General features: G+C 40.6%; 1 protein-coding gene across 4 annotated transcripts in view; it reads left to right on the top strand.

Annotated features, from left to right (window-relative positions):
- Positions 1-25,784, top strand: part of uba6 (ubiquitin like modifier activating enzyme 6) — a 138,368-nt gene that overhangs the window by 44,225 nt on the left and 68,359 nt on the right. For all 4 annotated transcript variants that reach the window (XM_061977021.1, XM_061977023.1, XM_061977024.1 and 1 more), the window contains 15 exons: positions 1,254-1,348; positions 2,665-2,693; positions 2,776-2,870; positions 8,174-8,285; positions 11,636-11,716; positions 12,806-12,928; positions 13,023-13,146; positions 16,432-16,535; positions 16,616-16,678; positions 19,737-19,813; positions 19,905-19,971; positions 20,034-20,177; positions 21,555-21,701; positions 21,792-21,872; positions 21,955-22,032. In XM_061977021.1, coding sequence (XP_061833005.1) covers positions 1,254-1,348; positions 2,665-2,693; positions 2,776-2,870; positions 8,174-8,285; positions 11,636-11,716; positions 12,806-12,928; positions 13,023-13,146; positions 16,432-16,535; positions 16,616-16,678; positions 19,737-19,813; positions 19,905-19,971; positions 20,034-20,177; positions 21,555-21,701; positions 21,792-21,872; positions 21,955-22,032 — 1,420 coding nt within the window. The remainder of the gene's footprint in view (positions 1-1,253; positions 1,349-2,664; positions 2,694-2,775; positions 2,871-8,173; positions 8,286-11,635; positions 11,717-12,805; positions 12,929-13,022; positions 13,147-16,431; positions 16,536-16,615; positions 16,679-19,736; positions 19,814-19,904; positions 19,972-20,033; positions 20,178-21,554; positions 21,702-21,791; positions 21,873-21,954; positions 22,033-25,784) is intronic.

Consider the following 25,784-nt stretch of genomic DNA (forward strand, 5'->3'; position numbering starts at 1 on the left):
ACACTTCCGGGCTACATGATACACCGCGCTACCAAACCCCGCCCACATCAACCGACGCACGGAGGGGGGGTGATGTGTGGGGGAGCAGGGTTGGGGTGGGGGCGGGGTTTGGTGGTAGCAGGGGTGTATAATGTAGCCCGGAAGAGTCAGGGCTGCATGGGATTCTGGGTATTTGTTATGTTGTGTTTATGTTGTGTTGAGGTGCAGATGTTCTTCCGAAATGTGTTTGTTATTCTTGTTTGGTTTTGGTTCAAAGTGTGGCGCATTATTAGTAAGAATGTTAAAGTTGTTTTAAATGGCCACCGTCAGTGTAACCTGTGTGGCTGTTGACCAATTATGCCTTGCTGTCACTTACGTGTGCAAGTAGAAAATGCGTACATCAAAAGACTGGGCTGGTATGCTGTTTGTAGAAATTGTAGAGGGTGCTAAATGCTGTATCATCATGACACGCCCTTATCATTATAAGGGTGAAAATCGAAGAAAATTAATCCCGGGAGTTTTCTGCGAGAGGCACTGAAATCCGGAAATCTCCCGGGAAAATTGGGTGGGTCGGCAAGTATGCAGCTGAGCCGCATCAGAGTGATCAAAGAGCCGCATGCGGCTCCGGAGCTGCGGGTTGCCGACCCCTGATCTAGGATAAACACTGATGGGATGTTTGTATATTTCCGTTTAGATGAAGAAATAATCATAATCCTCACACAGGGTAAAAAACAAAAGTGCTGCAAACGATAACAAATGGAAAATTCCTATGAGGAGTTTTATTGTACATCTATAATCAAGCTTATTGGTGTGTCTCGTGGGACAGGTCCCCAACCACCAGTCTGGGGACCGGTGGTTGGGGACCACTGCTTTAAAGCACCGCTTGCAGAGCGACACTTTATTTCGTCACCTTTATCGTTAGCTTTAAAGCCAAAATACGTCCATTCTCCCTCTTCTGTCTGCACACTGTTTCTGCTTGTAAGTGCTCTGTGTGTGTGTGTTGACTCAGATGCGCTTGGCTCATAATACCAGCCATGCCACCACAGCACTCTGACATGTCCATAATAAAAAGGTATTTTTTTAAAGGCAGTAAAGTACCTTTTTTAATTGATTAGTACCGTGGTACTTTATTAGTACGGTACAACAATACTCCCAAGTTATGAGCAGTCCGTCATTCCCTGGTGGGATTTGGCCCGTGGGTTGCTAGTTGAATAACCCTGCTCTAGTGTTTACTTCTCAAGTACTCACACCCCCTCTTTTGCTCCTCTGTCCAGCCGCCAGCGTTATGTGTTGGGAGACAGCGCCATGCACCAGATGGCCCAATCGGCGGTGTTCCTCAGTGGATTGGGAGGGCTGGGTATAGAGATTGGTACGTTACCGCGTCATGCGCTCACCACCCATAACATTAGGTACACCTGCACAAGCACTGCTAAACATAAGAAGACTCCTTTTTATTTAGTAGCATAAATATAAGCACTGAATGATACTAAGAGGTGTTTGTTATATAAATGATTGAAAACATCTGATGCAGTACTTAAGACCTTTATGGTCACCTTTTAACATCGATGAACAATATTAGTAGTAAAATGCGGTTAAGCAGCTCTTTGTGGCAGTAAAAAAAACACTGGAGAATAATAAAATGAAACTAGGAGAAAAAAAGAGGATAGAAAAATTAAGGAACGAGAATAGAAACAGAGTAGTACACTGATGTAAATCCAACGATAAACAGTTTCGAATTATACCAGCCAAAATTGAGCATTCTTATACAGTGGAAACTCGATTTACGAACTTATTTGGTTCTCGAAAAGGGTTCGTAAATTTAAAAGTTTGTATAGTCAAGCAGAGTTCTCCATAAGAAACAATGTAAATATAAATAATGGGTTCCAGCCTTGACAAAAGTCCATATTTCAGTGAAGGTTTGTACCCTTTTTACACAATATAAAGTGTTATACCCAACTGTATATCAAACACAAGATAACAAGGAGGTGAGGGACCAACTTTCCATTTATTAACACGCCAAAACAACGACAAGCTGAACTGTGCTTTTTTTGGTGCCCTCACAAACGATCAGAAATCACAGAAGTGCTTAATTTGAACAACCACATTGCAACAATAATTTCATATTTTAAAAAGTAACAGAGGTCCTCGTGAATAAATGAAGGGTTTGTACTAGGGCTGCAACTAACGATTAATTTGATAATCGATTAATTTGTTGATTATTACTTCGATTAATCGATTAATAATCGGATAAAAGAGACAAACTACATTTCTATACTTTCCAGTATTTTATTGAAAAAAAACAGCATACTGGCACCATACTTATTTTGATTATTGTTTCTCAGCTGTTTGTACATGTTGCAGTTAAAAAAAAAAAATTTGCCTCATAGCATAGATCCAACGAATCGATGACTAAATTAATCGCCAACTATTTTTATAATCGATTTAATCGGTTAGTTGTTGCAGCCCTAGTTTGTACACAGAGACATACTTTGCACACTCTACTTCGGTTTATTTGGCAAGATCTAAAAGTTCAGTAACTGAAAAGTAATTTGTGAAGGCTGATTTTTTTCTATCAAGGCTCTCGTATTAGATCTTATTGGATTGTGCAGGTGTACAATGAAGTGTCACATGTGTCTCCAACATGCATATGGAGGTTTATCAATGAGCAACTTTGTGTTTTCATAGCAAAGAATATTGTCCTTGCCGGTGTGAAGGTAGGCTCTTCTAAGTAACATTCCATTTGCAGCATCCTGTGTCCACAGTTTGTCATAAAGTTGTGTGTTCCTGCGTGCACAGGCAGTCACCCTTCACGACACAAAGGAATGTCAAACTTGGGATCTGGGTTCCAACTTCTTCATCCTCAAAGACGACGTGTCGAACCAGCGGAAAAGGTAAAAAGGCTCAAAAGTCCTCACTTGGAAAATAAAATATTGTGTGTAGTAGGCCTGGGCGATATGGCCTTTTATTAATATCTCGATATTTTTAGGCCATGTCACGATTAGGGATGTCCCGATCCAGGTTTCTGCACTTCCGATCCGATACCGATATTGTTTTTGCACTTCCGATCCGATACCGATACTGACCGATACTGGCCTATCCGAGCATGTATTAAAGTTTAAAGTTATTTAGCCTACTTAGTTGTCAGAATCATGTTGAAAAGGGTTTTAGTACTCTTGATAACAACTAGCCAGCTGAATTAGGGGAGTTTGAATAATACACACTGGTTGGTAACAAGAAACTGACCTGTTTATTCAAGGATAAACACAAAATAGACAAAATTATACATGACAAACAGAAATGGCATCATTGAAACTAGGGCTGGGCGATATGGCCTTTTTTTAATATTGCGATATTTTAAGGCCATGTCACGATACACCATATATATGTGGATATTTTGCCTTAGCCTTGAATGAACACTTGATGCATATAATCACAGCAGTATGATGATTCTATGTGTCTACATTAAAACATTATTCTTCATACTGCATTAATATATGCTACTTTTAAACTTTCATGTAGAGAAGAAAATCACAACTAAAAAAATCACAAATTTTTTCATACGGTGTTGATGTGGAAATGTTTGCCTCGGCATCTTGATGGTGTGGGCGTGTGGCACCGAATGGAGATAAGCGTCTCGACAGACGTTACAATATTTGAACAATGATGACGAAAACTGTTTTCTCTGTCGTGTCCGTGTGTCGAAAATTGTTATGCGCTTATTTTTTTTATTTGATTTTGTGCGTGGCATAGATTTGCCGTGCGCAGAGGACGCTTGAGCAGTGCGCAATCGTACAGGCGCACCTTAGTGGCTGCGCTAGCATCACAGCTAACGTTAGCCATGCTGCTACCTCTCTGCTTGGGGAGGACGTATACGTATGTAAGAAAGTGTGCTTGCTCTCTGCTCGGGGAGGGCGTATACGTATGTGACGTGTGTAAGAAGGTGCGCTTGCTGTCTGTGAGAGGGAGACACAGGAAAGAGTGAGAAGAGCCTGTCGTGTAATGCCAGCAGCTAAAAGCAACTGCGTGAGAATCCACAGACCTGTGGATGTGTTGAAGGTGTGCTGGAAAATGCAGAACGGAAATTAGGGAGCAGCAGAAAAGTGGAATGTATTATTTAAATAGGTGCGTTGGAAAACACGGACCGGAGTTTTTTTTAAAACTGGATCTGCATCGGCATTTTCCCATGCCTTGCCGATACGCATTTTTTGGCAAATATCGGCATCCGATCCAAATATTGGATCGGGACATCCCTAGTCACAATACACAATATATACCTCGATATTTTGCCTTAGATTTGAATAAACGCTTGATGCATATACCGTATTTCCTTGAATTTGCGCCGGGGCGGTAATTAATTTAAAACCTCTTCTCACTGCGGCGCTTACCAAAGGCATGCGGTAAATTTAGGCCTGCGCTTATAAATTTGAGTGTGATGTAAGGATACCATCATGAAAAGCACATTTAATAAAAAAAACTTTATTATGGTCTTACCTTTACTTATAAATGAAGTCCATGCGCAGCTCCTTCTGACCAAAAGCATCTATAACTTGTTTATAGAAGTCTTCCTTATCTTTCTTCAGTTTTAAAAGTCTCTCTGTCTTGGTGGAGATATTCCTTTAATTATTACCTCCTGCTTCGATTGAAAGTCCAGTTTAGAAAACTGTTTTATTTTAGATATGTAATCCTCCATGTTAAAAGTGCAAGCGAGAGGAAAAAATAAACGATCGCTGCTAACTGTTGCTGCTTGTTGTCACTTCTTCTGCAGCCGATTAGTCGCAAGAAGGATCACTAGCGCCCTCTACCACCAGGAGGCGGGAGTCATTTAATGACTCATATTTGACACACGCAGCTACGGTATATTAATAAAACATAGCTGCTTACTGTTCTTTTTAGCATATCCAATAGCTTGGACCTTGAATCTTACTGAATAGCTCTTTATCTTCTTCCCTTTATGCGATTTTAAATTATTGAAATCAGCCTCTTCCATTTTGAAAATGATGACAGGTGAAGTGTCACTCGTGACGTGACGACTTTGACCCGGCGGAAATTCTAGGCATATGCTAATTATTTTGCGAAACGAGTTTGACCCGGCAGTATTCTAGGCAGGCGCATACTATATACCCGGCAGCAAATCAAGGAAATACAGTAATCACAGCAGTATGATGATTCTATGTGTCTACATTAAAACATTCTTCTTCATACTGCATTAATATATGCTACTTTTAAACTTTCATGCAGAGAGGGAAATCACAACTAAGTAATTTTACCAAAATTGTATTTATTAAACAGTTATTAAGCAGTGGCACAAACATTCATGTCATTTCCAAAACAGAAAGTGCAAGATTGTCAGACATTTTAAAACAAGCTATTAGTGCACTTTTGTGCATGATGTCACTAAGATGACTTATCAAAACAACACTAAATTAAAGTGCACTTTTTGTACAGAACGCCACTACAATAGTTTAAAACAAATAAAGTGCACTTTTGTGCATGATGTCACACAAGATATTTCAATAAGTGTCAAAAAAAATGAGCTGCATAATAGGAAATCAAATAGTGTATGTCCTTCGCTATGTGGTAGGTTCCTGCGGACGTTATGTCCTGTTGTTGACTATTTTTTTCATACGGTGTTGATCTGGAAATGGTTGCTTCGACATTTTGTGGGTGTGGCACCGGCCAGAGATGTTGACATGCGGAATTTCAAGCACTCTTCATTCTCTAGCGGGTGACTTTTCAAATGATGCTACAAATTAGCAGTAATGCTACTTTTTGTAGCAACGCTTTTGCCGCATACTTGACAAATTACGGTTGTCTGTTCAACATCTTTCCGCTTGAAGCCAAACCACCGGCAGACGATGGACCCCCTGCTGTTTTTCTTGGGAATTAATTCTTCTTCCTCCATTTGTTACCAGATTCGCATCTTTCTCTCTCTCGTATTACCACTCGCACCACTCTGCTAGCATCACAGCTAACGTTAGCCATGTCACTACCTCTCTGCTCCGCGAGGGCGTATGATAGAGATGCGCGGATAGGCAATTATTTCATCCGCAACCGCATCACAAAAGTCGTCATCCACCCGCCATTCACCCGAACCAACATTTTATCAAATCCACACCCGCCCGCCACCCGCGCGTTGTTATACATCTAATATAGACGATGCAAGGCATTAGTGAGGTTAGAAAGCTTTTGCCTGTTAAAGAAAGGAGACTGATCCAATGCAGCAGAGACATTCAATGCGTGCCACGCATTAATATCTCTTGGCCACGCTTTAGTGGCTAAGAGATATTAATGCGTGATAATACTATTTATCATTATTATAATATTATTGTCATTTCTATTAAGAAAGGGTTGACTAGGGACGGCGTGGCGCAGTGGAAGAGTGGCCGTGCGCGACCCGAGCGTCCCTGGTTCAATCCCCACCTAGTACCAACCTCGTCATGTCCGTTGTGTCCTGAGCAAGACACTTCACCCTTGCTCCTGATGGGTGCTGGTTAGCGCCTTGCATGGCAGCTCCGTCCATCAGTGTGTGAATGTGTGTGTGAATGGGTAAATGTGGAAGTAGTGTCAAAGCGCTTTGAGTACCTTGAAGGTAGAAAAGCGCTATACAAGTACAACCCATTTATCATTACTATTGTTGCCAATGCCCTCAGATCAGAAGTGCGTTCCTCACACTTTGTGTGCGCAGTTGCAGCAAGCAGAACGAGGCTTTTAAGAAGTTAAAAAAATGTTTTAGAAAGACTAGGCCTATATTTTCGTTAGGTAAAAAAAATGCTCTGAATTTATTTCAATGAATATTAACTTGTTAACGTTATAATGCTCAAATAGGGACGAGGGCGGGGTGCACAGTGAAACAGTGAACAATTTTGCGACAAAGATGAACCTTTATTGATTGATCTGCAGCCATGACAAAATATCAGACAATCTCCATTGTCAACGACAGGCAGGAAAATAAAGATAAACACATAGCCTATGCTGTAGGCATATAGGCTCATACGTTTTTAAGTTGAAATAAAAAAAAAATTAAAAAAAATGTGCCTCATAAGTGTTAGGCTGTCAATCACGCGCACAAACTTAAATTATACAATAACATATGTATGTCATCCCTATTTAAACAAAAATAAATTCAATAAATAATAATAATAAATTACCTGCAACTTATTGGCCAAGGCAAATAGCTGAAGGGGGGAAATCAAACCCATCAGACTACACTTTAGCATCAAACTTGAATTATAATGAAAATAGACGGTCGCGACAAACAAAGCAGGCTAAATATCCTTACATTGTCGCCAATCGAAGATGCGCTTCACTTGAAAGCGAGGCCAAATAATTAACACACAGTAGTATATCTCGAATAGAAAAAAAACACAATAAACAACGCAATTGCCCTAATTCCTTTGCACTGTAGTGCGCCCAAACAACACGTAACCATCAAAATTATTCAGCTGACCGAACTCAATATAGGTTAGACATGGGCTTATTTGGTATAGCCTATAGGTAACGTAGACTAATTCGTTTAACATATCCAACCGTATGTCTACTTACTTTTTTTTTGTTAGCACTATGCAGGAATAAAAGGGCATCTACAGTGCCAGGATTCAGGCGAGAGCGCCTGGCCTCTAAAATGCGCCCTGCTGCGCTGAAGGAGCGCTCACTTGCGCCACTTGTTGCGGGGACGTGTGCCATTATTTTCTTTTTTTCTTCTTCTTGTGTTGTGTTGTGTTGTGTTGTGCTGCAGTGCCTGATGAATAATTGACTGTTTCACAGAGTGCTGCTCGTTTTTCGTATGTGGGTAACAACATTTAACTATGTATATATATTTCCGAATTGGTTCAACCGCCACCCGCCCGCATCTATTTAAAATCTATTTTTTTCGTCATCTCACCCGCGGTTTATCCGCGGACTCCGCGGTTATGTCCGCAAACCGCGCATCTCTAGCTTATGACGTTGCACGCGCGACAGTATGTGACGTATGTAAGAAGGTGCGCTTGTTTTATGTCTCTGTGAGAAGGAGAGACGAGAAAGAGCGAGAAAGGCCTGTAGTGTAATGCCCGCAGCTAAAAACAGCTACGTGAGAACGTATACTCGAATATCACAATATAATCATTTTCTATATCGCACAGAGACAAACCCACGATATATCGAGTATATTCCATATATCGCCCAGCCCTAATTGTGTGTTTTAATGCTTCCACAGGGCAGAGGCCGTTTGTCCTCGAGTTGCAGAGTTGAACCCTCACGTCCATGTTGACATGTCCGTCTCCCCTCTGGACGACAACACGGATCTCAGCTTTTTCCAAAAGTATCAGGTGTTACTTCACTCACACACTCATTTCCCATGAAAGCTTAGGAGGCCAAGAAAAATGTCTGTGCTTAAGATTCAAGTTGAAAAAGGTCACTTTTAGTGTGTCAAGACAAGCACAGTCGTACCTCAACTTATGAGCCGAGTTGGTTCTGTGACGTAGCTCTTAACTCAAAACACTTGTATCTCAAATCAACGTCTCCCATTGCAGTGAGTAGACATCAATTTAATTTGTGCTTGCTCCCCGCCCTTAGCGTCTTCGAGCTAGCTTACTTGTTGTCGCCTGCGTTCGCTCTGCTCGTCACAAAGTTGACAGCTTTTTACATTGCTGCTAATCATATTTGGATGATTATAATCCAACACTGTTAGTTCCCAACCAATTGTAGTTCTAGAGCATTTATTAGTAGCCAGCAAGAAAATATATTTTTGACATGACGATGTAAACCAGGGGTGCTCATTACGTCGATCGCGAGCTACCGGTCGATCGCGGAAGGTGTGTCAGTCGATCACCAGCCAGGCATTAAAAAAATTGTCCGAAAAATGAGCGATCATAAATCTTCACTATGACGTCACTTTCGTAACTTGATTGTGTTACGTTTGGACCAGTTGTTCCTCCCAGGGAATCCAAGTTTCTGGTTGCTCGCTCCCAAGCTCTTTACGACACTTAAAGCTGAGTAGAAGAACCACCAGAGACAGAATAGGTATTTTGTAATATATTTGCAAAGCTTTGTAAATATACTGAGACCAGTCCAGCATAGAACATTCAATCGCGCAGCTAAGATGGTCTGCCCCCCAAAATGGAAAACCCTCTCCTCTCTCAAGTCTCTCTCCCTCCCACCCTCGCAGTCTTGTCCCTCCAGCCCAAACACATCCTCCACACCTGGACATAAGAATAGATAAGAGGAAGGAGTATCTCTCTTTCTTACATTCCACACTCAAGGTTAGCACACAGTATTTGCAGACAACCAAAAGACCACAATTGGAAGAAAAACACTAGCTGTTTTGTAATATGATTATGAAATTAAAGAAGTAACACTTAAATACGGATACCGTATTTTCCGCACCATAAGCCGCCCTGGGTTATAAGCCGCGCCTTCAATGAACGGCATATTTCAAAACTTTGTCCACCTATAAGCCGCCCCGTGTTATAAGCCGCATCTAACTGCGCTAAAGGGAATGTCAAAAAAACAGTCAGATAGGTCAGTCAAACTTTAATAATATATTAAAAACCAGCGTGATGTGGGCGCGCATGTAGTCGTATATCAACATGGACGGAGCTGCGTGAAAAAAGCCACCCGGCCTCTTCGCGTAAACTTCCCTTAACCACTCGCTCATCTTTTCTTCATCCATCCATCCCTTCGAGTTAGCTTTTATGATGACGCCGGCTGGAAAGGTCTCTTTTGGCAAGGTCTTCCTTTTGAATATCACCATGGGTGGAAGTTTCTGGCCATTAGCATGGCAAGCTAGAACCACAGTGAAGGACGACTTCTCATTCCCTGTGGTGCGAATATTCACCGTACGTGCTCCCGTTGTATCCACAGTGCGGTTCACAGGAATATCAAAAGTCAGTGGAACCTCGTCCATGTTGATAATGTTCTCTGGCCGGATCTTTTTTTCAGCTATCTTGTTTTTACAATATGCACGGAAAGTAGCCAGCTTTTCTTGAAAGTCTTTAGGCAGTTGCTGTGAAATAGTAGTCCGTGTGCGGATGGAGAGATTGCGTCTTTTCATGAACCGGAAACCTGTCGCTTAGTAGGAGCCATTTTGTGGTCTTTACAGATGTAAACACACAAAGGAAATGAAACGTAATACCCGCGCGCTTCTTCTTCTACGGGGGCGGGTGGTTGCTTACCGTAGAAGAAGAAGCGCTTCCTCTTCTACGGGGGCGGGTGCTTACCTTGGCAGTTGCTTACCATAGAAGAAGAAGTGCTTCCTCTTCTACGGGGAAAAAAGATGGCGGCTGTTTACCGTAGTTGCGAGACCGAAACTTTATGAAAATAAATATTTATATTAATCCATATATAAGGCGCACCGGGTTATAAGCCGCACTGTCAGCTTTTGTGAAAATTTGTGGTTTTTAGGTGCGGCTTATAGTGCGGAAAATACGGTATATGTAAATATCTGCCTCCGACAATTGACATTCACGGCACCCGAGGGTCTTCTGAGATGACGCTGGCTGCTGCCAGCTCATTAAAATTACAGACTGGAAGGCGAGAAACACTTTATTTCAACAGACTCTGGTGCCGTACCTGTCGTCAAAACTCCAAAGACCGACTGCACAGTTGCACAGTTGCGCTAACAAAATAAGCACAAGCTAGCAAGCTACGGAGTTTGCCGACAATGTATTTCTTGTAAAGTGTATACAAAGCAGTACGTAAGCTGGACAAATAAGATGCCAAAAACCAACCACTTTCATGTGGTATTGGACAGAAAGGAGGACTTTTTTTCTCCTCCATTCGAAAATGCGGACGTTATCAGCACCACTGTCTGATTCCTATCATCAGAATCAGGTAATACACCAACTTATACTGTATTCTTGTCTTCATGAAAGAAAGGAATCTATATGTGTTAAAAATGCTTGTATTATCTTTAAACACCTTTAACTTGTTAACAATATTAAGTATATGTGTTAAACATGCTTGTATTATCTTTAAACACCTTTAACTTATTAACAATATTAACTATATGTGTTAAACATGCTTGTATTATCATTAAACACCTTTAACTTGTTAACAAAAACACATATTTCATAAATAAGTAAACATAAATTATATATATGAATGAGGTAGATCCCCACGACTTGATCAATTGAAAAGTAGCTCGCCTGCAGAAAAAGTGTGAGCACCCCTGATGTAAACTGAGGTCAAAACACCGGAAGTATATTTCCCGAGGGGGCGTAGCCACAAGACAGAGTTGCCAACATTTTATGAGTTCTTTGCATGCATGTTATAGAATTTTACATTGCATTTTAATGATGATAATGTTAGTAAACTACTAAAAAGATAAATCGGTGGTAGATTAAATTGAACATGCAAGTCAAAAAGTGTGAAAATGCACCCAATTGCAGGAAATGTAGTCTTAAATTTTCAACATTTCCTTTCAGGGCTCGCGTGGCAGCGCTTCGTGTCAAAAAAAATGTTCCAATTTTGTCACTTTTCCCCTGCTTTTCTCAAAAGGTGCTCACATACCTGCAATTAGCCGACAGACAGCTCTTATCCTTAAAACACTCTTAAATTGAGGTACTACTGTATGACCTACAACCACTGCACACAAACATTTCCTGTTGTTTTCTTTTGTTTTCAGTTGTTGAGTTTACCTGTTGAAACCTGCTTATTTGACTGCCTCTGACTTTTCCAGTGTGTGATCCTGACGGAAGCCAGATTGAGCCTTCAGAAGAGAGTGAATGACTTCTGCCACTCACAGAGTCCTCCTATCAGAGTAAGCTTTTTATTTACACATTAAAGCAATTTTCGGAAGAATGATAAGTCAGTCCAATATAGGGTTATCCCGATGCCAATAATTTAGTACCGGTACCAAAATGTATATCGATACTTTTCCAAAGAAAGGAAACTACGAACATTTTCAATATTGGCTTATTTTAACAGAACATTTCACACTACATTAAACACTTAGTCAAAGAACAATTTTACTAGGTTAGAATATGAATAAAAAGTCATTGAAATGGCCTCAACCCTGAAGGGAACATGTGCCCTGTGCTCCTCGACTACAGTCTGCACCGTACCGAACAGCAGGATAGGTGTAACAACTACATTATTACCTGTCACTTTTTGTAACTCCTTATGCAGATCTGAATGCTTGTTATTTAAATGTTTACCTAAGTTTGAAACAAAGGTGGTAATGCTAATCGCCACATTTCGCGAGGCGTGTTTTAAAGCAGCTGTTGTGAAAGTAGCGCATGTGTGTGCGCGCTCCTTTTAAAATGGCAGAATGTGGGGTGAGTGATGTGAGGAGAGGTAGCGCTAGCATGTGCAGGAGTGTTAGTAGCATGGTGGATGCCCGGTTGTGCCCTGTAGAAATAATAAAGTGACCAAGTTGTAACTAATCAACGACCTCGTCATTATGACCAAAGAGCGAAGCCTTACGGACCCATTGTGATGTGAAGGTGTTACCCCCGTAAAAACATCAGAACGTCTCCCCTGCGCTCCTCGATCACGGTCTGGTAGCCGACAAGCAGGAAAGGTGTAAAACAGTACTTTCATCTGTTTAAAGCGTCACCTTTATAGCCCAAATACCTCCATATGGCACTCCACGCACCCTCTTTATTAACCAGTAGAATTGTAGTTTTTTACCATTTTTCCTCTCCCAAGATGTTATTGCTTGTATGCACTTTGTGTGTCCGTTTTCACACACTAAACATCATGGGCCTCTGCTCTGTAGAACGGTACCGATACTTTTCAAAGGTGGTACAGTATCGATTTCAATTGATTAGTACCACAATACTTTATTGGTACCAGTATACCGTACAACCCTAGTCCAATGGTAATAGGAACTATATTTTCATTGCAGTTCATTGGCTGTGACACATACGGCATCTGTGTGCGGGTCTTCTGTGACTTCGGAGAAGAGTTTGAAGTGTCCGATCACACTGGGGAAGAACCCAGGGAGATTTTCATCCAAAGCATCACTCTGGTAAACGTGACGTTACATTTTGGTTTGAGTTTTGTGAAGTGAATTTCCGTGCCTTCCAGTGTTCTTTTGTACAACCTGCCTTCATGCTTCACAGGCGAACCCCGGCGTCGTAACCTGCCTGGACAACCAACCTCACGGACTTCAGACAGGCCAGAGTGTTGTCTTCAGAGAGGTCCATGGCATGGTGGAGCTCAATGGCACTGCAAGACCCGTTACAGGTATCACTACATGGAAAGAAGTAACCTGTGTGAAGCTGGCCCCACTTACCGGTGCAAATATTGAAATAACACTGCCATTTGTTGGTGCTGTAAACATTTTTTTGTTTGTGTCCTTATGTTTTTTAAGTTATTTTTAGGCCATGTCCACACAAACACAGATACTTAATAAACGCGTACTTATCTCTGCGTTTAGGCCTCTTGTCCACACGCAAACGCATACTTTTGTCCTTAAAAATGCAGACTTTTGCAAACGCTGGCCAAAGTGTTGAGTTCCAAAACTCTCCAATCAGCGTCACAAACTTCTGATGACGTCACGTTTGTGCGCTGTCATTTCCAAAGCTCAACAACACGCCTTGCTGCCTTTAAACACACTATGAGAGGACTTACTGTATGTTTGAATGTAAATATGCTGCTATTTTCACTCTACATTGATGAAAAAGACTCATCAAAATGGACCTAGTGACACTCCCGTCAGCGCGAATGACAGTCCGATGTTTTGAATACGATCACTGTGGAACCTCCAGCTGATGGGACAACTTTGACAAGCAAGAATTTATGTTCTGTGTCATAAGAAAGGTGCAACATTAGCTCATGTTTTTAGTCCTTATTCATTGACAGATCATGGAGTCAACTTACGTGTGTTGCTTCTATGTACGCGCCTAAAAAGCGGCCGAGCAACAAAAAAAAAAACATGACGTAGCATCCTCCTTGTTGTGTGTACTGATGTTAAAGACAATATACTAGAGCTGCAGCTGTCGATTATTTTAGTAATCAAGTAGTCTATCGATTATCCTGATCGTGTAATCGAATAAATCATATTTTTGCTTAAATAAGGTTTAATTATACATGTTAAGATGTGCCCTCAATTATTGCTTTTGGACTAATTGTCATTTCTTTCCTGAACGCCTGTTTTGGATATTCATTATTGAAGGCTGACACGCACAGCTGAAATGCGTCCGTGGTTGATTCTAGGGATGCACCGAAAACTCGGCCAACTTGCCGGTAGAATTAATTCTGTGTCACATTTGATTGTCAAAGATAGAAGCCAAAATGTTCACGGCTGTTTTCTGGATCCACATGAATTAGCAAAGCATGACGATACGCAGCCTCAGCACACGCCTGCTAAACTTAAATCTCATCAATAACGCCGTCTCAGACAAGAAAGCGCAATCTTGCATAAACATTTAATCCTCATGGTGTTTCCGTTCGGTTCACGTGACCAATAGAAGTGACAGACAACGAAAGGCACACCATGAACACACTCCGCGGGATCGAACCATAACAAACACATGCCAAACCGCAATATGCGTTTGTGTACGCCTAACTGACAGGTTGGTAAAAATGCCCTGCGAGTTTCAGAATAAAAGCTTCAACCAAAGAAAGCATGTTAAGCAAATGATCTTACGCCAATTAAGGGAAGTAAAATATTTACATTGCATTTCTTATGGAGGCTCCTGAATAACTTTGCACGACAGTTACGAATGAAAAGCTAACTGAACACGACAGCTCGGATAGCGTTGTTAGTTTTCAACACCCTTTGGCGGCATTTGATGACTTTGCGGGAGTGAGAGAACAGAGTTATTACAATAAAAGTATAGAAAAAAAATACCCACAAATATCAAGTTTAAAAAGACATAAAAGTGTATTTTCTAATCTATTTTCTACCGCTTGTTACCCTCGGGGTCTCATAGCTACTCAGGCAAATCATATTGTCTAATAACACACACACACAGCCCGGCCACATTGTTTTAACCCAATGCGGCCCCCGAGTCAAAACGTTTCGGGACCCCTGGTCTAGTATATCAAAATAACCATTATAATAACAGAGGTGTAATGCCACCAAGTCAGCTGTGCTACTTTTCCAGGCTTCTGATTGGACAAAATGTGCATGACCGCAGGTGTATGCGTTTGTGTGTAGATAAACAGTTTTGAAACCACACTCGTGTGGATGGAGATGGTTTTAACTTTGGATATGCGTTTTTTGAAACTATCCGCTTACACCTTGTCAAAACCTCCCCAAACTTGTCCCATTTGTTTGTTCTACGGTTTTCTGCAAACAGTTTTTGTTGAAATATTATAGTTTTTATGTTGTCATCATTTTATTATGCATAACTAGCGTCTACGGAGAGAGTGCGGACAACTAAACGAGAGGCGCCATTTTTACTACCTAGGACAGACCTGGGCAAATTAATTCAATCTTGCCCGCCGGACAATCCCAAATAATTTTTTTACATCTTTAAGATCGAATCTGTAGCTGCCATTATGACGTAAGTCTTGAACTATACGAAGTATTTCAATGGTTGGAATCTGCGCTTTTGCATGATATACTAGTTACTATGGTCATGTAATTAGTTACTATGGTCACAGCAGCTCAGACGAGGCACCAAGCAGTGTGGGTGGGGTGCGTTTCCACAGAGTGTCAGCCTGAATTACGGGTCCCAGGGACAGACGCGGAAGGCGATTTTTACAATAAAGTTCTAAAACTTAGTGATATATCAGATTGTAGGTGGGGTTATTTTTGCCCTTGGCCTTCATATTTCGCTGTTTGTTGCATTTTTGTTGCGTTTTGCTTGATTGTAAAATATGTCGATGGAGAGGGGGTGTGACGTTCATATGTTGTCAATATTCAGTGTTTTATCCTTCATAGTTAATATTGTCAATCCCACATTCTTTATTTTCAGTAAAAAAAAAAGTAAAAATCCAATCTGTTTTTTAAGGTGGTCTGTCATAAAGTTTTTAGCATTCAATTAGACATTATTGTGAGGTTTTGTATTAGTGTTCCTAAAAATAGATATACTGGTCCCTAGACACAATTTTTTCTCTATATTTGGCCCCCGGGTCAAAATAATTGCCCGATTCTGATCTAGGACGTGCGCGGCTGTGCAATTGAGTCGTTCTGACGTTGTTTTCCTGACAAAATAGACCCAAAATAATGAGTCTAAATCTAGTTCTAAATAGAACGTTACATAAAAACTGTAAAATGTTAAGACAAAAATATTGCAGCACAAACGAATAGGACAAGTCTGAGGAGATTTTGCCAAAGTAGGGGGCTGGATGACGTAGCTCGTCAGAAAAATTTATTTTAGAATACCTTAAAAAAAACAATGACACAAACAACATTTTTTACAGCACAAACGAATGGCAGTGTTATTTTAATATTTGCAACGAAAAGGGGGGCCAACTACACGTTGGTAAAAAAAGTAGATTACAATTTTTTATGGAAGCAATATTTCTGCTATGTTAGGTGATAATCACGTGAATCCTTTACGGTATGTGTGTTGTTAGTCCTTTCCCCGCACAGTTTTACCATCGGAGACACATCCCAACTACAAGCATATGCACATGGCGGTTTCTTTGTCCTCCAGAAAACCCCAAAGATGTTCAAATTTGTAAGTTAACACGTCAGAAGCTGTGTAACAAATATTCGTGGTGGGTTTGTACACGGCTTGAACGTATGCAAAATGTTCAGGAAACGATGGCGAAACAGTTGTTGGATCCTCAGGTCTTGACTCCAGACTTCAGTAAACCACAGGTAAGGATTGTGGGGTTGAATGCCCAAGAATGAATCCGATCGAAACCGTTCAAGTATCAAGAGAGTTCGGCTCGACCGGGAATTGTGAGCTACCCCCAAAAAATATCGTTTAAATATCCCAGATTACCCAGAATTCCTGGTTTTATGGGACATTTTCCCCATTAAAAAATGAATCGGACATTTTTCGAAACCAAGCTACTATTTTCCAAGTTCAAAAGAATTCCTGGAATTACCAGAATTAGAGTTTTCCAATTTTCCAATTTTTTTCCTATTTTCACCTCTTCCTGGAAAGTTTTCACAGTCCACATTTTTCAACCAATTCCAACCATTCCACCTTCAAAACATCTCTTAGTTGGGACATCAAATGTTCCTATGTTTTTTTACATACAAATTCCCGGTTTTCCTGAAATTCCAGGATCTCCGAAATACCCATTCTCAATTCCAACTGTTACTACATCAACATTTTTCAACCGAGTCGAAAAATTCCAACACCAACCCATTCATATCATCTAGGACAATTGTGCTATTATCAATGTTTTCCAAAATTCCTGTTTTCTAGGAAATTCCCATTCAAATGAATGGACATATTCATAGTCTACAATGCAATAAAATCTCAAAATTTTGCGCCATTTTTACCCGATTTCCACCTTTCAACCATCCACCAGGCATGTGATTTTTCCGTCTAAAGTCGGAATTCCGTCTTTTTTAATCTCGGGAAAAAATAAATAATTATCTCCCGTTTTTCCGTTTTTTTCCCGACCCTAAATCAAGATTCGAGACGTAGTTTATATTACGCCGTAGTTGATTGGTCGATATGTTCCTTGTGACCAATCAGGACATCTGTTATGAATGATGACGTTAATAACGTCATCATTCATAATGGTTATTACCACCATTTTCCATATGTAAACGATGTCGGTTCTCGAGAGAAAGGACGCTTTACGAGTAAAAGAAATTGATAAACATGTCAAAAATAAGTTTCGATGGGACTGGATGGAAAGGGAAATCACTGATACTGTTGGGAAGAAGGAAGTTACGGCTTTGTTCGGTGATTTTATTCGGAAAATCGATCGTCCCGGAAAGGTTTTGTGCACGTGGTGTCATGATAATATTGACTATGGATCACGAGGTTTCAAGGCTTTGGAAGTACATGCGAAACGCCAAAAACATATGAAACAACTTGAAGCAAGGAAAACAAACTTTTCACTAGCTGGTACTTTTGGATGTCAACCGAAAGTGAGCAAACCTTACGGACTTCATCCTTTGTTTACATCGACAACTGCCGTAGACATCGAGAGGAAAGATCCACCCAAACAACCCACTTCAGTTGCAGACAGGGTTGTTAATAATGAGGTAAGCTAAAAAAATATTTGCTTGCGAAATACGTATGTTTGTTTTAGATATTAACCAATTATTGCTTTGCGAAATATAAATGGGTTTTTCTAAAAATAAAAAGCCACGTGAAAATATATTATAAAATTACAGAAATTCAAAGAGTCGCATTATTGATTCCAGTTAACAATTTATTTGAAATAAATTTGCATATAATACTATTTTGTAATATTAAGTTCTTATATAGTCTCTTGAAACAATATTGTCAGTGGTGTAACAATCTTGAAGGTAAATATTTTCACACTTGTTTCATGCAATATGTCAGTGTCCTCACATTATTATTATTTCCTATTTTCAAATATGAGTAAACAATACTAAACATGTTTAATTATTTTCATAAATTTATATCCTATTTTGGCGAAAAGAATGAAATGTTTACATTTGGTATTTTGTTATATTTATAACTAAACTTGTAGGCAATTAGGCATATACATTAAAACTGTGAATTGTTATTAGTGGATATGTATTTTACAATTAATGCTACTTTCTGATAGCATATATCATGTAATAGTCTTAACTTTAAAATATATTTTGTATAATAATAAATCTTGGCAAACTTGTTACACCACTGATAATTTTTTTACCCCATATATATACAATATCTGACTAATAGTAATGATAGAATGATTTCAAATATGAAAGGAAATTTTATTTTAGAGCAATCTGCTTATTACCAAAACCTAGGCAAATTTTTAGAATGACCCATATTGTGTAAGAAGCTACAAAAGCAGAGACCAAAAGGACAATGCAGGCTGCTCAGAAATTTGCAAGGAAAGCTCATGTTAGGGCTGTCCGAGAAAGCTAATGTGTGAAGTGAACTGAAGTAATGTGGTAATACTGTAAATAAACTGTAGATAATAACACTGATCAATGTGACACTCGTGGATGTGAAATGAACACAAGATGTAAATATTAGTGACTAAATACTGTTGGGACTGAACCATATACAGTGATTCATAAGGATAATTGGGTTATGTATGTTCTATTAATTATGTTTTCATGTCTTTAAACACTAAAATATTTTCTTCAAATGGTGCTGTCTTTGTTAATTTTAGCATGTTAAATTGGTGAAAAACCAGGAGCTTCGGGGGGCATCGCCCCCCTTGTCCCCCCCACCAGGGCACCGCACTGGACCTGGCTGGAGGCCTTCGTCCCCCAGACCCCCGGAAATGTTTTCAGTCTTTTTCATTGTGGTCAAATCACATGCCTGATCCACACACTACTCTTCCCATATATCGAACGCAAAACATTCCCTTACCCAAAGCTCTCGGTTTTCCTGTAATTTTCAGGAACTTTCTCCGCATTGACAATGAATACATAGCCCACGTTTTTCATCCGATTTTAACTGTTCCACCATCCAAACACTCCACCTACCCTGGACATTCAAACCAGCATATTTCCCAAAAATTCCCTGATTATCCAGAATTACCAGGAATTTCCCACCATTGAAAATGAATGGGCAATATCCAAACCTGTCCATATCTCACATTTCTCAACCGATTCTAACCGTTCCAACATCCACACACTCCACTCACCCTGGACATTCAAACATTTCAGGTCCACTCCCGCGTATCTGCGGTTCGGCGGCTTGCGCACATAGGGCATTGACACGCAATTCCTAAAGGAATTGCAAAATCTAGTTATTACTTTCCCTTTTACCCATCAGGCCCCACTGCAGATCCATGCAGCCATGTTGGCTCTGGACACCTTCCAGGAGCAGCTCAATAGACTTCCCAACACTGGGTAAACAAACCATTGTCCAAACTTTGCTATTTTTCCAAGTGTCAAAAGTTGTCCCGTTGGTTCATGAGGGTTTTTACTTGGATGGCACTAGCTGCTTACAGGATGCCGACCTTCTACTGAAGCTAACAGAGGAAGTGAATGCAACACTCAGGAACAAGGTAAGTCATTTTTTTCATTTTTGTTTGATGCTTTATTTCTGGAGTGACTTTGCTCCCTTAAGGCTCCCATGGATGCCGAATTGGTGCAGTGGCTGTCCAGGACGGCCAGAGGAACCCTTCCTCCATTAGCGGCAGCTGTTGGAGGGCTCGCCAGCCAGGAGGTTCTTAAGGCTATTACAGGAAAGTTTGCGCCGCTACAGCAATGGGTAGGTCTCGCCTCTGAGCTTTGTTTTCTATCTTGTCTGCTCTTTAAAGGGGAACATTATCACAATTTCAGAATTGTTAAAACCATTAAAAATCAGTTCCCAGTGGCTTATTATATTTTTCGAAGTTTTTTTCAAAATTTTACCCATCACGCAATATCCCTAAATAAAGCTTCAAAGTGCCTGATTTTAACCATCGTTATATACACCCGTCCATTTTCCTGTGACGTCACATAGTGAAGCCAACACAAACAAACATGGCGGAAAGAACAGCAAGCTATAGCGACATTAGCTCGGATTCAGACTCGGATTTCAGCGGCTTAAGCGATTCAACAGATTACGAATGTATTGAAACGGATGGTTGTAGTGTGGAGGCAGGTAGCGAAAACGAAATTGAAGAAGAAACTGAAGCTATTGAGCCATATCGGTTTGAACCGTATGCAAGCGAAAACGACGAAAACGACACGACAGCCAGCGACGCGGGAGAAAGCGAGGACGAATTCGGCGATCGCCTTCTAACCAACGATTGGTATGTGTTTGTTTGGCATTAAAGGAAACTAACAACTATGAACTAGGTTTACAGCATATAAAATACATTTGGCAACAACATGCACTTTGAGAGTGCAGACAGCCCAATTTTCATCAATTAATATATTCTGTAGACATACCCTCATGTCAGCAGGCCAGGGAACCTAGGGTCGATATTCTTCTCTTGATCATCTTCGGGACGGTGTGAGCCAAGACATCCAGGGGGGTTTAGCTCGCTTGTCTGCGGGAACAAACTGCCGCCATTGCTTGCCGTGCTACCAAGGTCCTTTGTCCCTGAATTGCTCACACACTCCGGCAGATTCAATGGGGGTCTGGCGGCAGATTTCTTTGACTTTATCGTTGGAAATGCATCTGCTTTGAGTGTCGCAGGATATCCACACATTCTTGCCATCTCTGTCGTAGCATAGCGTTCGTCGGTAAAGTGTGCGGAACAAATGTCCAATTTCTTGCCACTTTCGCATCTTTGGGCCACTGGTGCATCTTGAATCCGTCCCCGTTCGTGTTGTTACACCCTCCGACAACACACCGCCGAGGCATGATGTCTCCAAGGTACGAAAAACAGTTGAAAAAACGGAAAATAACAGAGCTAATTTGACTCGGTGTTTGAGAAAATGGCGGATTGCTTCCCGATGCGACGTCACGTTGTGACGTCATCGCTCCGAGAGCGAATATTAGAAAGGCGTTTAATTCGCCAAAATTCACCAATTTAGAGTTCGGAAATCGGTTAAAAAAATAAATGGCCTTTTTTCTGCAACATCAAGGTATATATTGACGCTTACATAGGTCTGGTGATAATGTTCCCCTTTAAATGTTTTGTTTGTCTTGGTGTAGTTTTATCTGGATGCTATCGAGGTAGTGAAGCCTCTCCGGACCCTGCCTGCTGATGAGTTTCTTCCTCGTGGAGACCGCTATGATGGACTGCGAGCTTGTATCGGGGAATCACTTTGCGAAAAGCTGCATAAACTCAGGGTTTTTATGGTGGGTATAGTCCAGCTCATACAGACTGTTTACAAAGTCCACCATGTAGAGGTTCATGCAGGATACATTCGTAATTTCTTCCTTTTGCAGGTTGGCTGCGGTGCCATAGGCTGTGAAATGCTGAAAAACTTTGCCCTGCTCGGAGTGGGATTGACCAAGAGTTTAGGAGAGGTGCACGCTTCTTTTTTTATTGACTTTCACCACATTTTTGAGTCCTGCAATGATGGAAATGTAACATGGACTTTTGTCTCAGGTGTGCATCACAGATCCAGACCTCATTGAAAAGTCTAACCTGAATAGACAGTTCCTCTTCAGACCACAACATATTCAGGTGAGACGATTCACTTGAGTTCCCTAAGTTTTTTCTGAATTCTATATCACAATTTCGGGGTGTAGAGTACACCTACAAATAAGCAGCACCAACCTAGTTTTTGGACAAATGTTACTTTCTGCATATATTAGCCGCACAATGTGTAAACATTGAAACACAACATATTTACACAGGTTGTGTTCGTGTGTCCGTGTATCATTTGTTCATTTATTTTTCAAAATAAATATTCGGACACAATAGCAATTTTACTGTCAGAATGCCATACAGGAATGAAACGACTATTTTTACTTGAAAGTATGTCATTTATTTGCTCAAAGCCAGGTAACAGTAATATCTAAAGTCCCGCTGGGGTGTTTTTTAAAGGGAAATTTACCATAGAGCAAAGCAGTCTGAGTCCTCACAACTCATCTTTGCACGGACGCATACATTGACCTGATCACTGGAACCATTCACGGTAAAAGTAAAAAGGCATGTTGGGTAGGGATGTGTATTGTACAGCACAATATCGATATTCTTTATCGATAACGATATTCATTGGTACTATATGTAGTTGGTGTAAATAAAGATGTGAAAAAAATAATTCTTTATTACCTAATTATTATTTATTACTGTATTACTATAAATTATTATTTATTAATCATTATTTATTATTCTTTATTATTATTATTATTATTAAAATCGCAGACTTTTACAAACACTGGCCAAAGTGTAGCTATCCAAAACTCTCCGCTTAGCGTATGCGTGTACACGGCACAAACAGAGACTTGTGATGATGTCATGGTTGTGCGCTGTCATTTCCAAGCTCAACAACACTGCCTTGCTGGCTTTAAAGGGGAACATTATCACCAGACCTATGTAAGCATCAATATATACCTTGATGTTGCTGAAAAAAGACCATATATTTTATTAACCGATTTCCAAACTCTAAATGGGTGAATTTTGGCGAATTAAATATTCGCTCTCGGAGCGATGACGTCACGATGTGACGTCGCATTGGGAAGCAATCCGCCATTTTCTCAAACACCGAGTCAAATCAGCTCTGTTATTTTCCGTTTTTTCGACTGTTTTCCGTACCTTGGAGACATCACGCCTCGTCGGTGTGTTGTCGGAGGGTGTAACAACACGAACAGGGACGGATTCAAGTTGCACCAGTGGCCCAAAGATGCGAAAGTGGCAAGAAATTGGACGTTTGTTCCGCACACTTTACCGACGAAAGCTATGCTACGACAGAGATGGCAAGAATGTGTGGATATCCTGCGACACTCAAAGCAGATGCATTTCCAACGATAAAGTCAAAGAAATCTGCCGCCAGACCCCCATTGAATCTGCCGGAGTGTGTGAGCAATTCAGGGACAAAGGACCTCGGTAGCATGGCAAGTTTGTTCCCGCAGACGAGCGAGTTAAACCCCCCTGGATGTCTTGGCTCACACCGTCCCAAGATGATCAAGAGAAGAATATCGACCCTAGCTTCCCTGGCCTGCTGACATGAGGGTATGTCTACAGAATATATTAATTGATGAAAATTGGGCTGTCTGCACTCTCAAAGTGCATGTTGTTGCCAAATGTATTTCATATGCTGTAAACCTAGTTCATAGTTGTTAGTTTCCTTTAATGCCAAACAAACACATACCAATCGTTGGTTAGAAGGCGATCGCCGAATCCGTCCTCGCTTTCTCCCGTGTCGCTGGCTGTCGTGTCGTTTTCGTCGGTTTCGCTTGCATACGGTTCAAACCGATATGGCTCAATAGCTTCAGTTTCTTCTTCAATTTCGTTTTCGCTACCTGCTTCCACACTACAACCATCCGTTTCAATACATTCGTAATCTGTTGAATCGCTTAAGCCGCTGAAATCCGAGTCTGAATCCGAGCTAATGTCGCTATAGCTTGCTGTTCTTTCCGCCATGTTTGTTTGTGTTGGCTTCACTATGTGACGTCACAGGAAAATGGACGGGTGTATATAACGATGGTTAAAATCAGGCACTTTGAAGCTTTTTTTTTAGGGATATTGCGTGATGGGTAAAATTTTGAAAAAAACTTCGAAAAATATAATAAGCCACTGGGAACTGATTTTTAATGGTTTTAACAATTCTGAAATTGTGATAATGTTCCCCTTTAAACACACTATAAGGCAGTGGTCCCCAACCTTTTTGTAGCTGCGGACCGGTCAACGCTTGACAATTTGACCACGGACCGAGGGGGTGGGGGGTGATGGGCGACGAGTCGGGGAGGCGGGCGTTGATTGTTATGAAATAATAATAAACATGAATCCACTGTGTACTCAGCCCATTACATACATAAAAAATCACGTGGAAAAATATATAAATGACAAGAACCAGCAATTCCACACTACTTTCTTTATGAATGTTATTTTTCAACAGCTGAAATAAAGTTGCCCGTTTGAACCGTCAGATAAGCCTCCTGCATGTTTGTGTGCCCGAGACTCTCAAGCTCTACTCCTCTCCTCTCCCTCACCTCTCTCTGTTGGTGAGCACTAGGGCTGCGAATCTTTGAGTGTCCCACGATTCGATTCAATATCGATTCTTAGGGTCACGATTCGATTCAAAATCAATTTTTTTTTTCGATTCAAAAACGATATTTTCCCAATTCAAAACGATTCATTCAATACATAGGATTTCAGCAGGATCTACCCCAGTCTGCTGGCATGCAAGCAGAGTAGTAGATTTTTGTAAAAAGCTTTTATAATTGTAAAGGACAATGTTTTATCAACTGATTGCAATAATGTAAATTTGTTTTAACTATTAAATGAACCAAAAATATGACTTATTTTATCTTTGCGAAAATATTGGACACAGTGTGTTGTCAAGCTTATGAGATGCGATGCAAGTGTAAGCCACTGTGACACTATTGTTCTTTTTTATTTTATTTTATAAATGTCTAATGATAATGTCAATGAGGGATTTTTAATCACTGCTATGTTGAAATTGTAACTAATATTGATACTGTTGTTGATAATATTCATTTTTGTTTCACTACTTTTGTTTTTTTCTGTGTCGTGTTTGTGTCTCCTCTCAATTGCTCTGTTTATTGTCGTGTTGCTGGGTCGGGTTTGGTTTTGGAATTGGATTTCATTGTTATGGTATTGCTGTGTATTGTTTTGTTGGATTGATTAATTAAAAAAATAAATAAATAAAGAAAAAAGAAAAAATCGATAAAAAAAAAAAAAAAAAAAAAAAGAGAATCGATTCTGAATCGCACAACGTGGGAATCGCGATTCGAATTCGAATAGATTTTTTTCCCACACCCCTAGCGAGCACTGTAACGCTCTCTGATTTTGGTTGCTATGGTAACGATGAGGGGGCGACTTGTCCAGGGTGTACACCGCCTTCCGCCCAATTGTAGCTGAGATAGGCTCCAGCGACCCCGAAGGGAATAAGCGGTAGAAAATGGATAGATGGGTGGATGGTAACGTTTACATGCCTTCAAAATGAAATGCAGATACAACATTAAAAACTAATATAAAGTGTATGAGAAGTTTAACTCACCGTAACACTAAATCAATGGGAGCCCTGAGCTTGTTTCTCTGCAACGAGACGGTCCTAACTGCGGGTAATGGGAGACAAATACACCCCAAGTGTGTTGCTTATGTCCCGTCTGCTACGTTGTTTTGTTTTGGTGGCTGTCACTGCAGAAAATCCCGCTTTAAACAGATAGGATGTCGGAAATGGCAACAGGGTTTTCAGTGCTGTAGTGGCGATCTCGGGGTATTCTGCCATGACTTTAATCCAGAACATT

The sequence above is a fragment of the Nerophis lumbriciformis genome, linkage group LG16 (genome assembly GCF_033978685.3).
Source record: "Nerophis lumbriciformis linkage group LG16, RoL_Nlum_v2.1, whole genome shotgun sequence".
Classification (NCBI taxonomy): Eukaryota; Metazoa; Chordata; class Actinopteri; order Syngnathiformes; family Syngnathidae; genus Nerophis; species Nerophis lumbriciformis.